The sequence below is a fragment of the Apiospora hydei genome, assembly GCF_038363865.1.
Source record: "Apiospora hydei strain CBS 114990 chromosome Unknown utg000006l_segment0_segment0, whole genome shotgun sequence".
Classification (NCBI taxonomy): domain Eukaryota; kingdom Fungi; phylum Ascomycota; class Sordariomycetes; order Amphisphaeriales; family Apiosporaceae; genus Apiospora; species Apiospora hydei.
The window spans coordinates 350,895-366,071 of record NW_027117365.1 but is presented as its reverse complement, the minus strand read 5'-3'; the positions used below and the strand labels follow the sequence as shown (position 1 = coordinate 366,071).

At 45.0% G+C, this 15,177-nt stretch overlaps 3 protein-coding genes across 3 annotated transcripts; 1 reads left to right on the top strand and 2 right to left on the bottom strand.

The window, feature by feature from the left end:
- Positions 1-148: 148 nt before the first annotated feature.
- Positions 149-1,113, bottom strand: PG997_007289 (uncharacterized protein; the record flags this gene model as incomplete). Its single annotated transcript, XM_066811604.1, has 3 exons — positions 149-346; positions 418-881; positions 957-1,113. 3 exons carry the CDS (start codon positions 1,111-1,113, stop codon positions 149-151), a joined length of 819 nt encoding a protein of 272 aa, XP_066666946.1.
- Positions 1,114-2,321: 1,208 nt separating this feature from the next.
- Positions 2,322-5,120, bottom strand: PG997_007288 (uncharacterized protein; the record flags this gene model as incomplete). The annotated part of the gene is made up of 2 exons (XM_066811603.1): positions 2,322-4,891; positions 4,970-5,120. 2 exons carry the CDS (start codon positions 5,118-5,120, stop codon positions 2,322-2,324), a joined length of 2,721 nt encoding a protein of 906 aa, XP_066666945.1.
- A 1,316-nt stretch (positions 5,121-6,436) lies between these two features.
- On the top strand, positions 6,437-8,178 carry PG997_007287 (uncharacterized protein; the record flags this gene model as incomplete). Its single annotated transcript, XM_066811602.1, has 2 exons — positions 6,437-6,489; positions 6,546-8,178. 2 exons carry the CDS (start codon positions 6,437-6,439, stop codon positions 8,176-8,178), a joined length of 1,686 nt encoding a protein of 561 aa, XP_066666944.1.
- Between the last annotated feature and the right edge of the window lie 6,999 nt (positions 8,179-15,177).

The window sequence follows — 15,177 nt, the reverse complement described above, 5'->3', positions numbered from 1 at the left end:
CGCTCTCATCAAACGCGTTTCTTTCCTCTGGATACAGGTAATCCTCAAATTTCGTACGCACCGGTCACCTCTTGTCTACCGGCTTACAACCCACATATCATGTCTCCCTCGGGCTTACACAGAGAAAACATCAACCTTCTGGACTACCTTAGCATTGAGGAGTCCCGGGCGAGTTCGCATTGTCAGAATAGACATCGAGTGGGATGTCCTTGCCGCCTTTCGCGTCCTTAAGCTTGTTGCTGAAGCCACTGTCCTTGAGGTTGAGATAGGCAGCGCCGTAATCACCGTTGACGAGAGCAGTGCGGACGGTATCGGAGAGGCCGTTCCAGCTGAGGAGTGCGCCGGTCTGGGAGGAGTCAGCATCATTGAAAATACCTTTGGTGCATCTGCTGCAAGAGCGATCGAGGGAACACTTACAAACCACTGCCCATTATGATTCTCGACCTTGTCGTCGCCCTCGTTGGCAAAACGGAAGTCGTGGGTCAGCCCGCCGTCCTGCTGGTAGACGATCTTGGGGTGCGAGCCGTCGAAGCGCACGTCGGCGGCGTCCTTGACCTCCCACCCCTTGTGCTGCGAGACGGCGACGTACGAGGCGCTGTCGGCCCCCTCGCGCGCCCACACCGTCACGTGCTCCCAGTCGTGCTTGTGGCCCACGCCGCACGACCCGTGGACGGACTGGTCCTTCTCGAAGTAGTAGGCGTACATGTGGGCGCACCAGCCGTTGTTGCACCGCGCCCGCGAGTACACGTTGTTGTTGTCCAGGTCCGACTTGTCGCGGCAGTGGCCGTTCTTGTCCCCGCCGCACTTGAGGCCGGTCGCGATGTTGCCGTTGGCGTCGACGGCGGGGCTGTTGTAGCAGCCGTCCTTGTCGAAGTCCATGACTGCGATGGGAGGGGGTGCGTTAGTTGGTTACTTGGCTTGTCTCAAGGGCCTCTGTGGAATTGAGTGGTACTTACCAGGCTGGAAGCGCTTGTCTGCATCCGTTGCGCAGCCGGGTAAGGCATTGGGTGGATCACGGCGGACCAATCCGGCTGCATTCACAACCGGAGCAATGGCCGCTGCGAGGAGCAAGACATTCTTCAGGGAGAGGGTTTGAAAGTTGAAGAGAGCCATTTTGACTGAGTAACTGTTGATACGGATGCGTGGTTGCTAATTCGATATTCAGAACTGATCAATAATGCTTGAGCTGATGTGTGGAATTTGATGCAACTTCAGACTTTGAACACAGGCAAGCCCGCCCATTTATATATACATTTTCATGTATGAGTGCCCCTGAGTCTCAAGGCTGTACCTGATAAAGGGGCTAGGGGCGGAACTACTACGAACCACGTACACTATCTAAAAAATAACACAACATAGTAAGCGAGGCCTAATGAAAATAACCGCCTATATCCACGGACATATGGTCTTCAGCCTTATATTAATTGCACATGCCCAAATATAAAGGTGCTTACTGTTATTCGTAAGACCTGTTGTCGATCGCTTAATTAATCGTCTGGTGAAATCGTATGTTTGAAACAATCCCCTGGATCAATGATATCAGGGCGCAGATTTGTACACGGGGGCGGGGGCTTCTCGGGGCGAGGCTCTTGGGGGGCGAGGCTTTGGGGACGAGGCTCTTGGGGGCGAGGCTTTGGGGACGAGGCTCTTGGGGGCGAGGCTTCCAGGGTCGACCTCAGCTTCTTGGCGGCAGGCGCAGCTGCGGCAACTGCCTCTGATAGGATAGTAGGATGGGCTGATTGCGTCATATTAACCAGGATCTCATGCCGCTTTCCAGCGTAACTTTCAGAAGGTCGACGAGGATCGCTAACGCGGCCACGGCACTGTCTGGTGGTAGCGGATTGGCAGAGATCACAATATGGACCGATGATATCGCTCAAACCTCGCTCTATTGCACCTTCCATTAGCGCAGCAGGCAGCTCTAAGTTGTGTGGACGTTGGGGAATATAGATAATAGAATGACCTACTATCAGCCCACATATGGATCCTGACAGGTGCTCGGAATCGACAAGAGCTGATAAGGCCCTCGGAGGGCCTGTGGCAACCACATACTCAGTTCAATTATGAAAAATATTAAGCGCTTCGAGCTTGGTGGTAGAAGATCCTCGTCGATGGCAGCCTGCTGCCTGCTGCCAACTGCCCCTGCGGTCGTCAGCCCCTTTCCCCCGTCGCCAGCTGTCCATCGTTAATGCCAACACCCTCCCGCCCCTCCTCCAGCTCTCCCCTCCCCACGCCGCCATCAGCCCCCCGTCGCCAGCAATCCCCAGTCGCCGTGGTAGTCTCCATGTATGGATCCGTACCTAGAGACTGCACCATGCGCTCTATACGAGGGTGAATACGCCAAGTTCCCTCCCTTCCCTCTTCTGCTTCTCGTAGTACCTGCCCGACATGGCGCCCACGACAAAGCATTCGCCGACGAACTGGTAACACTTCCGGTTGTCCTGCTGTCGTTCATGAGTCCTCGTGTCACTGGAAGAAGCAGAAGCCCCCGCCGCAGTGTCTGATAAGTTGGCTTGGAGCGTCTCTTGCGCCTGGCCTACTGTGCCTTCGTGCGGCATCGGGCGCAGGAGGTACGGTACCTTCCCACCGCTCAACAACACGATGATGTCGCCCACCCTCGCAGGCCAAGGGCACAGCCCCTTCGTCTTTCCGCCGTCGGACCCAACGAAGAAAAAGGGGTCGAGGCAGGCCGGGCATCCCACGTCCGCCGAGCACCGCACCAACGGCGCCGACGCGTCGCTCGACAGCGCCTCGAAGCTGTAGGCCTCCTGGCCCGCCGGCCGCTGCTGGTAATAGCGCGTGTGGGCGGCGACGTGGTCGGCGAGCGGACCGATTCCCGGCTCCAGCAGGCGGGCCAGGATCCGCTCGCGCGCGCGGTGGTCGTGCGGGCGGTCCGACTGCGGCCACCACGAGTTCCAGAACTTGAAGGTGCCGGCCGGGTCGAAGGTGCGGTCGAAGGCTCGGAGGAGCGAGGCGGCCTGCTTGGTCATCAGGTCGTCGTCCTGCGGCGGCTGGGGCTGGCCTCGGTCTCTGGTCTTGGGGTTGCTGTTGGTCCTCCTGTTGTTGTTCTTGAATGAGGTGGCGGGGATGTGGTTGTTCAGGGCAAGGTAGGTTATTTCCTGGATTTCACAGATTTGGTAACCAGTTAATTTCAGTAGCAGTCGATCGTGGGGCTGAGTTATCAGTTCAAGATCCGGTATCGAGTCACCCGTCGCAGAGTAGCGATGTTCGTTCAGTAGGGCCGCTTCGCCCCAGGTGTGTTTCCCGTCGACTCCCAGTGCCCAGGATGGCGATGTGAGCTCTGGTCGACAAGAGTCATGCGATGTGCGCCTCCAGGTACGCCCCGGCTGGCAGTGCGTCCAGGACAAAATGTCGAGGCTGTGGTACTGCGAAACCCACCACCGCGTGAAATCGGCCATGACGGTACCGACGGGAGTCGAGTAGTCTGGCTTCAGGGGGTGTGGTGCTTGTCTTGTATCGTCCTCCCTGAACATACCAGTCTCGCGACCGAATGGTAAAAGTGCGAAGAGTTTATCTTGCGGGACCGTGGCTTGTAGGCTCAGGCCGTGGAGGAACACACATAGAAGGCACATGCGCCCGCCGGCACAGGCGACACACTCGGGCGACTGACGATTTTCTCGCATGCTCTCGCGCAGGACGTTCCAGACCGAAGGCATCGTGACAGCGGGGGCCAGGTTGTAGGGGCGAGAAGCCGCAAACTCAACGCTGGAAAGTACGTGGTTGGCGTGGAGCACCTCGTCCCAGGGCACGATGTCGGGTCCGCAGCGTACCACTGCTTGCGAGGGACAAAGTGCTTCTTGTATTACCCACACGCGGCGGAACCAGGGGTTGGAAAACAGGCAAGAAAGTAGCTGGGATAGGTTGGGCGCGCCCTCGAGTCCGCTCGCCGACTGGCGAACCTCCGCTGGCCACGTCTTGAGGTGCAGTTTAAAGATGTCCTCCAGGCCCTCGTAAGGGTTTCTGGAGCCTCTCCGATTCTTCGACCGTTTCTTCAAGTCTTGCAACCGGACTGTATGCCGCGTCCCTGTACATCTGCATCCCTCGCCACCAGTGCAAAAAGTCTCCCTGTCGTAATTGTAGATATCGCGTACCACCGCAAGTGCCGCTGCAGTTGCACGGTCGGCTAGGCCTAGCCAAATATGTACCATTGATGCTTCCGAGTAGACTCTGGACATCAGCCCGACCTGCTGTGTTTTCTCATCTCTGTCATTCTGGTTGATGCAGAGCTGGTCAATCCAAAGCCGACGGGACTTGTCCGGAAGCCGGAGTTGCCTCAACGCTTCGACGATTGACTGTGCCACCAGGATAGATAGGGACGATCCCCCAACGGGCTCTGCGTCGATGGCGACACTCTCCATCTTGCCGGCGTCGCCCCAACAATACGAGAGCGGCTCGAACTCTTCATTTTGCCCTAGGCTTAAGTGATGGAGAGAACAAAAGATGGAGTCATCATGATTCTCGGCAGGTTCTAGCAGCAAAACTCGGATCTGGTCCTGCGTACTCTTGAGGCTTTGGCCATGCAGTCTCTTGTTGCTCCGACCAAGTTCACGTGATGCCGATAGAGATGTAATGTTGTCATCAAACTGATACCCTATGGTCATCCGGGCCTCGCGGACAATGTTGACCCAGGCCTGGAACTTGGCCCGGGGGATAATCTGGATCGCGTCCCCCGGGAGGAGCGCCGCCAGCCAGTTCCGCTTGGCCAGTGTCGACTTCTCTCCCCATCGGAGCTCGTGGGGGTGGAACTCGGGGACGCCGCGCTTGTTGAGGAAAAGCGTGAAGTTGGGCAGGGAGCTGCGGTTCGGCGGCCGACGGACCGCGGCGTCGAACCAGGTCGAGGACCGGTTTAGCCCGTCTGGGTCAGCCCAGCCTGATGGAGTTAGTATGCACTCGCTGGATCAGATTGTTATATGATTATTAACGACGAATGATGTGTTTCAATAAGTACCTTGATCACGTGAGCATACATTGTATTGGATGAAGGTTACGGATATGGCGTTGTCAGGCACCGTCAGCTCGAGGTAGGGTCTGTCCGGGCAGTGCTGATGCACTGTCATGAGCTCGTTACGCTCGACCGACACTTCGCTGTCTTGGATCATCTTGCCAAATGAGATCCTTATGGTGGGTAGTTAAACGCACTCCAGCATCTCTGGCGCGTCGTTGCTGTGCTGTGCCGTGCCGGGTTGCTTGTACTGCCACGCGCAGGCGATGACGTCGATTCGCAGACTTGGCGCTTTGCCTTGGCTTACCCCACGTGATCGAAAGTCGACCTAGTCTGGCAGCTGACAAAGAGCTATCTTGGCTATTACGCAGCTGGCGGGTCATTACCGCCGCTAAAAGGGGTAAGCTCTGGCGAAAAGGGGCAATATCTGGATACCATCATCTTTGCTCCCCAGGAGGTCGGACGTGCCCCAGATCGGGTGTAATCAAGTCTATTGTTTCTTCGCTCCCACAGACCTGTCTTGAATTTTGTTAAAAAATTGCCCGTTGTCCCACGAGGAAGAACTATTGGTCAATAAGAAAGCAACTGAAACTCCAGCAACGTGGTTTGACGGCCCGTATCGTATCATTATTCACGCGTTAGCACCTGGGAGTAAATGGTTCCTAACTCGATCCATCTCAGGAGAGATAATGTCAAGATGCAGTCGGAGCAAAGCGTTCGCAACAGCTAAGGGGGCAATTGTGACGAGTCAAGTTGCCTGGAGTGCTTTGCTGAAGGGTAGCAGCGTTATCGCCTACTTACCAGGATTCACGTCGCTTAATGGAGCAGAAAACTACAGTCCTTGGTATCTGGGAATGGGCCAGTAAGACATTATAAGCCCAGTGATATTACCCGTTCTATGGACGTATTCATTTTTACGAGACATGATTTCGTTATAAAAGTAAATGCTGGTCTTATTACATGTGCTAATGTGTAGTTTATTTAATAGATACCTTAAGGGGCAAGGGTATAAATAAAATAAATTAATTTATGTTATGGGTTAAATGTTAACACGGCAACTAATTCATTTCTTTGGGTTTCCATTTGGTGCCAATTCAACCTAGGAAACGCCTCCCAACACGCCCTAGAAGAATGGCCACAGAGGTTATCTATCCAGGTTGTCAGTAGAAACTAATAGAAGCTGATGGCGCGTTATGTCGTATCTTACGCGACAGGGAAGGCAGAATGCCAGACGCGCCGAAGGGTGACCTCGAGTTGCATCCCAGCTACCAGAATGAGAAGTTGAGAATGGGATGATGGTTTTTCCATCTCACCGGTGGAGAGGGGAAAACCACGTGATTGGCGAGCTATGAATTTGCAGCATGAACTGATGCCACCCAGTATTAATTCTCAACTTGCAACCCTACCCTTCATTACCCATCGAGATATCTTCCGTATCCGCAATCCCACCAGCGTCTTAACAACCCGATCACCATGCCTGAAACATTTCACGGATCCTTATCACAAGTCACTGTCTCGTTCAAGAGGTGGGTACCGTCTGTCAAATCCACACCTGTATTAACTGAAAACTGACCGGGCGCAGCAAGAACGACTGCGAGCTGCCATGGTTGAAGGAGATCACGGCGATCGGTTCCGAGGATGGTGCCCAGATTGCAGCATGCGATGCCAAACTCATCAAGCGCGACCGCATCAGACCTTCGTTCTGGCAGGATATGGAAGAGCCGTGCCAGGAGACCCGTGACCTTGCCTTCGGCTTGTTTGACCGATATGGCCGCGTAAGCCGCAAGTACATCGAGCCTGGCTTCAGACAAGGCAATGGCGTCTGGGGTCGTGAGCTAGACGATGGCGACATCTTGTTGTTCGAAAAGCTCGTCGTGGACTCTCGAGCCCGCCGCCGTGGCGTGGGCACAAAGATTGCCCGGGCTGTTCTCGGCCGTGTCCGAGACGATGCCGGACAGAGGAAGTATGTTGTTGTGGTGCGCCCTGGTGTCCTCACCCAAGAGGTGGCTGGAAGTGGTGGAGACGAGGGCAAGAGACATCTGGCGACCTCGAGGCAGTTCTGGCAGTCCTTGGGATTCCGCAGGATAGGGACGTCTTCCTGGTTCGCCTTTACGGATGAAGAGGGTCACGCCTCCCGACAGTTGGATGCCTCCGAGGAATGGATCCCGCCGCAAGACACCGGACGTTACACCGCTATCGCCGCGCAAGTGCAGGGGGCCATTGACCACGTACTAAGCGCCCCGACATCCGATCCTGAGGACCTTCGTCGGCTGGGGGAATTCTTTCCTGAAGGTGCCGGGTTCGCGCAATGGTTTGCCACGGACGATGAAGGCAACACCGTGCTTCACCAGGCTGCAATTAAAGGCACCTTGGATGTAATCAAGTACCTCGTCGCTCGATGTCCCGGTATGGCAGCTGCACGAAACCGAGATGGAGACAACCCACTCGAAACTCTACAATCCAGCATGGAGCTGCTGAGGACCAGGTCAAACTATATCGAGATGGTTGAAGTCGTGTCAGACCGCTTCAAGGGGTTCGACCAATCCACCATTGCCTGCTTAGGATTCCTCTCTGGGGACACGGAGGTGTTCGACCTCACCCAGCTCTCACGGGAGGAGATATCCGAGATATCTTCGGCAACCGACTCACAGGCTCGTACGATCCATCCGGAAGCAGACGCCATTCGCCGTGCCCTGCGATTCAAGTATGGCTGCACCTGCGGGCAGTGCATCGGTGGCTTCCTGAGCCCAAGGATGAAGCACATGCTCGAAGAAGAGACCCTCGGCCAACGTGATGAAGATTTAATGCTGATGTGGGACGATGATGATTGGCTTGAAGAAGGACGCCACATGTTGACGGGCCGTTTCGTCAAATGTCTCAAGAAGGGAATGGTCCCCAACGAAAACAACATCCTCACCCTGGTATCGGATAAACAGGAGCCGACCCTGGAGGCATTCTTGGAAGAAGGTGGCAGTGTGAGCTCTATTGGTACCACTATCTTCGAGAGAATGCTGGAGAGCGAAGGTTGGCAGCTCGCGTTGAACCCAGGATGCCAAGAAACTGACACCGGTAGGGTCCTCCCGGAGTGCCGCAACGACCTCGAGCTCGGCTTCGTTAGCGGCAGGTGTGGATATAAGAGAGTGTCGCCAGGTCGAAAGTACTTTCATGACGAGGAAAGGGAGGAGGAGGAGGAAGATGATGATGATGAATACTAGGACTTGCGTAACCGGAGGTACCAAACAAAATAGTGGCAGCCGTTTGGACTTTGAGCTTTCCTACTGGCTATGGTATGATCATATCTATATTTAGCTGTTTACTGGCATGTTTGCCTGCAGTGCGACCGGATAAATGCGCAATTGTAACCCGGACTGCGGTCAACTCGTACGCACAGCCCCTCCCCCGGTTGGCGAAGGGCTGTTTTGTATATATATAGAACCATGCGAGCCGTGACGATCACTTCTACGATCTATCAGAGGGTTTCATTTACACCCTGCTAAACTGGTTAGTCCGCCATCTAAGGAAGGGTGCCAAGACAGCTCTGTTATACCTCGTCAATCTGGACGCTAGCGATTACATAACCTCGCGCCGCTTTTGCTCAGGCTTCGCTCAGGCCGGCTCAGGTTCGGCTTGGAGAGCCTTAGCATTGCTCACTCCTGCTCAGGTCCCTCCGGTTTATTCATTGCGATAACGGAGCTGGTAAAAGTAAACTACCAAAATATACCAGGATCCATAAACTATTTGGATAAATATAGATATAAACGAAGTCCTGCCTTTAAACTTAGGCTAGAAATAAAGTTAGGGAAATCACACGAAATAAAGGCTCCGTATATAGCTTTATAAAGCTAAAAATAGATGTTTATAAATATTTACCTCTTATAATTTAGCCCGGATTTCTTTTAAAATGTTTTTACTTTAATTATTAAATTTTTTTATATATAGTATAAAACTTTTTATTCTTATTATACTATTAAATAATCTTCTCTTAAAACTCCTATTAATGTTAAAATGCTCTTTTAATATAAATAAAAATGACTTCTTTAAATCGTCGCCGTAAGTTTAATATATAAGCCGCTCTCGACTATGTTATACGAAATAGATTATCGGAGCGGTTTATTATTAATAATTACGTTATTCGTAAGAAATTATAATTAAAAAGTAAAGAGGCTTACGAACGAGAGATAAAAATTTAAAAAGCGTATAACGTAGTTTACTAGTAAGCGGGACATATTATATACCGGGACACTTTTTCTACTTTTCGATATTTTTATATAGGTTTATTTAACTATAACGCGCTTTATTAATTAAATTAATTCGCTATCCGATTCGTTACTCGATTTTATATCCTTTTCACATGTTCGCGCATTATGGCCTGTTTCGCCGCAGATCTTATAGCGCCTGCCGCCCGTCGCGCGCCTTTTTAATAAATTATTATTTTCGCCTTTATTAGTCGCTGGCCGCTTTCTTTTTGCCTTTTCGTCTTGCAGCCTTCGAGATTCCTTAATTGTAAGGGCTCCTCCAAGCTGGACTCGCGATTTTTTAGCTCTCCGGCGCTTCGAAAGGGCTAAATTAGCCTCTTATAATATACGTATCTAATTCTTTATAAAGGTTATTTTATATACGACTGTATATATACTTTTTATTATTTAGTTTACCGTTTTTAAAATTAGCGTTGAGGAGTTTTTTTAATAGGTAAACACCCTTTTTTAATAAAAAAAAGTGCTTAGTTATTTATTAGGGGTTAAACGGCGTCTAAGGGTCGTAGGTGCTAGCCGTCCCCGGACGCGACGAGCTAGGTGTAGATGTCCGGAGACGCATATTTAGCTTATTAATTACCTCGTTAAGGTTATAAGGTATTAAATTAGATACGTTAAATCTAAATTTAATATTAATTTCCGTGAAAATAGTAAAATGCGCGGCCTTAAACGCGATAAAAAACTCGAGCTTCGTAATATAATTAATCGAGGTTTTAATAAATAGCTCGATTTTCTTCGAATACGCGCGCTTTAAAAGCGAATAAAGTGTTATATTTAATGGTTAAAAAAAATAAAAAAAATAAGGAGGTATACTAAGCGTAATAATGCCGTTATTTTTATAATATATTTCGAATTCGGCCGAAATATAGCTTTCGTGGCCGTCGAGGATTAAGAGGCGATATAAACCTTTCGTTCGCGACTTAGTATGTTTATTAAAGTATTTAATTTAATCTAGGCTTGTTTTATTGTTTATTTAATTATTCGAAGTCGGTTTAATTACTTAATTACCCGGTAAGTCGTATTCGGTAGCTTAGTTCGTTAGGTAATATTAATTTTAAACGATTAAGAACGGCGGAATGTATTAACTTTACGAATTAATGTATTTAATCGCCGTCGATTATTCCCGATTACTAGGCTAGACCGATTTCGCTTTTTTACGCCGATCGGCGCGTATTATAACGAGGGTTAACTTAATTATATTTATTATAAAGCCGGTTTTATTAAAATTATATATATCCTTATTAACGATGCCGTATTTAGCCTTAATATTCGCGATTAACTTAAACTAGCCGGAAATAACGTTCGGATTTTCGTAAAGGGCCCTCTAGTAATCGTATCGACGATTTATTCTAGTCTTAAGGTCTAGGTTACGGTTAATAAATCGCCTAACCCAGTGCTTGCCGACGCGTTCGCCGCCGCGCGACGCGGTGAGGAGATTAGCCATATTTTCTACACTAGCTATATTAGGAGGCATCCCTCGAGTATCTAAATTAATTATATAATTACGAAACACCTCCTTTTTAATCGGATTTAATTTTCGTTAAAAGTGTCCGATTTCGCGTTGCAAAGGTCGGCCATAAAGTCGGTAATTTAGAGAAGTTCGTGAGACATTAAAGGCTTTCGCAGCAGCTCTTTAGCTAATATACTTTACAGGGTTTCGCGTCGCTTAAATCGTTAAATCGATCCGTTTTTTTAATAAAAAATTAAATATTATAATTATAAAATTAAAACGTGTTAAAGTTTAAAAAGTATAGTCGGTCGAAAAAATATCCCGGTATATAATATATCCCGCTTACTAGTAAACTACGTTAAGGTTTTTTTAATGTAATTTTTTAAGGTTTATTCGTGCTCTTAGTTTAATCGATATATCGATATAAAATAAAGTTCCTTTCTTTTCTTAAGGGGTATCTCGTAATCTTATTATATATAGTTCGGTAATTTTATCTTTAATTCTCTATTAAATAAGTTACTAAATTCTTTATAATTATTTAATATTTATATAATAACGTTTAGTTTTAATTCTTTAACTATAACGTAAGCTTTAAGTATTATTAATTTATTTAAAGGTTCTTTTTATAAACGCTGCTTAAGGGTTAAGCTCTTTCTTAATATATTTTATTAAAAACGGCTAGTCCTTTAATTAATTTTAGGATTACTTACCCGTAATTAAGGTAACGTGGTTTACTACTACGCTACGTATATTACGTAGCGACGCATTTAAATTTAATTTTAATATAGTTAAAATTTAACGCGTAATAACTTTAACGTGGTTTATTACTACGCGACGTATATTACTTAGCGACGCACTTTTTCCACTTTTCGACCTTTTTATATAAATTAATTTAATTATAACGTTTAAAATTAATTAAAACTACTCGTTATCCGATTCCTCGCTTAATTTTATATTTTTTTTACATATTCGCGTATTATAACCTATCTCGCCGTAAACACCACAGCGCCTTCCACCGGTCGCCCTTCGCTTCGACGAACCCCTATTTTCACCTTTATCGGGCGCTGAACGCTTCCTTTTTGCTTTCTTGTCTTGTAGCTGCTAAGATTCTTTAATAGTAAGGGTTTTTCCAAGCTAAACTCGCGACTTTTTAGTTCTCCGGCGTTTAAAAAGTGCTAAATTAGTCTTTTTTAATATATATATTTTATCGTATATAAGGGTTATTTTATAAACTATTTTAATTATATTCTTCGCTATTTAATTTACCGTATTTAAAATCGGCGTCGGAGAGCTTTTTTAATAAGTAAATACCCTTTTTTTAATATAAGTAAAGTGTTTAGTTATTTATTAGGGGTTAAACGGCGTTTAAGGGTCGTATATATTAGCCGTCCTCGGACGGGATAGGTTAAGTGTAAACGTTCGAAGATATATATTTAGCTTATTAATTATTTCGTTAGGATTATAAGGGATTAAATTAAAAACGCTAAATCCGGATTTAATATTATTTTCCGTAAAAACAGCGAAATGCGCGGCTTTAAAAGCGATAAAAAACTCGAGCTTTATAATATAATTTATCGAGGCCTTAATAAATAGCTCGATTTTTTTAAATAAGCACGCTTTAAAGCCGAATAAAGTGCTATATTAAATAGCTAAAACAAGTGAAATAAATAGGGAGGCATACCGAGTATAATAATATTATTATTTTAATAATATACTTCGAATTCGGCCGAAATATAACTCTCGTAGTTATTAATAATTAAAAAGCGGTGGGAACTTTTCGTTTACGCTTTAATATATTTATCGAAGTACTTAATCTAGTTTAAGCTTATCTCGTTATTAGTTTAACTATTAAAAGTCGGCTTAATTACCTAGTCGCCCGGTAAATCGGTTTCGCGGGACCAGTTCGCGAGGTGATATTAGCTTTAAACGATTAAGAACGGCGGAATACATTAGCCCTACGAATTAATGCATTTAATCGCCATTGCCTATTCTTAATTATTAAGCTAAACCGATTTCGCTTTTCTACGCCGCTCGGTGCGTATTACGATAAATATTAACCTAATTATACCTATTATAAAGCCGGTCTCGTTAAAATTCTAAATATTTTCGTCGACGATCCCGTATTTCGTTTTTATATTCGCGATTAGTGTAAATTAACCGGAAATAACTTTAAAATCTTTATAAAAAACTTTTTAATAATCGTACCGACGATTTATTTTAATCTTTAAATCCGGGTTGCGGTCGATAAAGCGCCTAACCTAGTGCTTACCGACGCGGTCGCCGCCGCGCGACGCGGTGAAGAAATTAGCTATATTTTTATACTAGCGAGATCGGGAGGTATCCCTCGGATATCTAGATTAATTATATACTTACGAAGTATCTCTTTTTTAATTAAATTTAATTTATATCGTTTCGGTCGGATTTCGCGTTTTAAAGTTCGGCCGTAAATTTAATAGCGTAAAATTAATTCGGGTATATTATAAACTTTTGTTACTGCTCTTTAGCTTATTTAATTCGGTCCGTTTCGTGTCGCTTAAATTATTAAAACTATCCGATTTTTTTAAGATTAATTAGGCATTATAATTATAGAGGTATTACGCATTAAAGTTTAATTATATTAGAATTAAATTTAAGTGCGTCGTTAAGTGATATACGTCGCGTAATAGTAAACCACGTTATAATTATAATACTTAATTAATCTTAAAAAGATCGGATAGTTTTAATAATTTAAACGTTACGAAACGAACCGAATTAAATAAATTAAAGAGTAATAATAAAAGTTTATAATATCTTCGAATTAATTTTACGTTATCGCATTTACGGCCGAATTTTAAAGCGCGAAATCCGACCGAAATAACATAAATTAAATTTAATTAAAAAAGAAGTATTTTATAAATATATAATTAATTTAAATATCCGAGGGATGCCTCCCGATCTCGCTAGTATAAAAGATATAGCTAATTTCTTTACCGCGTCGCGCGGCGGCGATCGCGTCGGCAAGCACTAAGTTAGGCGCTTTATCGACCGTAACCCGGACTTGAAAACTAAAATAAATCGTCGGTATAATTATTAAAAGGCTTTTTATAAAGATTTTAAAATTATTTCCAGTTAATTTACGCTAGTCGTGAATATAAAAGCGAAATACGAGATCGTTAACGAAAGTATTTAAAATTTTAACGAGACCGGCTTAATAATAAATATAATCAGGTTAACACTCGTTATAATACGCGCCGAGCGGCGTAGAAAAGCGAAATCGGTTTAACCTATTAATCGAGAATAGGTAACGGCGATTAAATATATTAATTTATAAAGCTAGTATATTCCGCCGTTTTTAATCGTTTAAGGTTAATATTACCTCGCGAATTAATCCTACGAAACCGATTTACTAAGCGATTAAGTAATTAAGCCGACTTTTAATAGCTAGATTAATAACGAGATAAGTTTAAACTAAATTAAACACTTCGATAAATATATTAAAGCATAAACGAAAAGTTCCCACCGCCTCTTAATTATCGATAGTTACGAGAGCTATATTTCGGCTAAATTTAAAGTATACTACTAAAATAATAATATTATTACACTCGGTATACCTCCTTATTTATTCTACTTACTCTAGCCACTCGATATAGCACTTTATTCGGCTTTAAAGCGTACTTATTTAAAGGAAATCGAGTTATTTATTAAAGCCTCGATAAATTATATCACGAAGCTCGAATTTTTTATCGCTTTTAAGGCCGCGTATTTCGCTGTTTTTACGGGAAATAATATTAAATTTAAATTTAAAGTTTTTAATTTAGTCCTTTATAATTTTAACGAGGTGATTAATAAATTAAATATACGTCTCCGGACGTTTATATTTAACTTATCCTGTTTAGGCACGGCTAATACTTACGACTTTTAAACGCTGTTTAACCTTTAATAAATAATTAAACACTTTACTTATATTAAACAAAGGGTGTTTACTTATTAAGGAAGCTCTCCGACGTTAATTTTAAATATAATAGACTAAATAGCGAAAGGTATAATTAAAATAATTTATAAAATAACCCTTAACGTGGTTTACTAATAAGCGGGATATATTATATACCGGGACACTTTTTAATCGACTATACTTTTTAAACTTTAATACGTTTTAATTTTATAATTATAATATTTAATCTTTTATCAAAAGAACGGATCGATTTAGCGATTTAAACGACGCGAAACCCCGTAAAGCATATTAGTTAAAGAGCTGCTGCGAAAGCCTTTAATGTCCCACGAACTTTTTTAAACTACCGACTCTACGGCCGACCTTTACAATGCGAAATCGGACACTTTCGACGAAAATTAAATCCGATTAAAAAAAGGTGCTTCGTAATTATATAATTAATTTAAATACCCGAAGGATGCCTCTTAATATAGTTAGTATAAAAGATATAGCCAATTTCTTTACCGCGTCGCGCGGCGGCGAACGCGTTAGCAAGCACTGGGTTAGGCGATTTATTAACCGCAACCTAGACTTTAAGACTAGA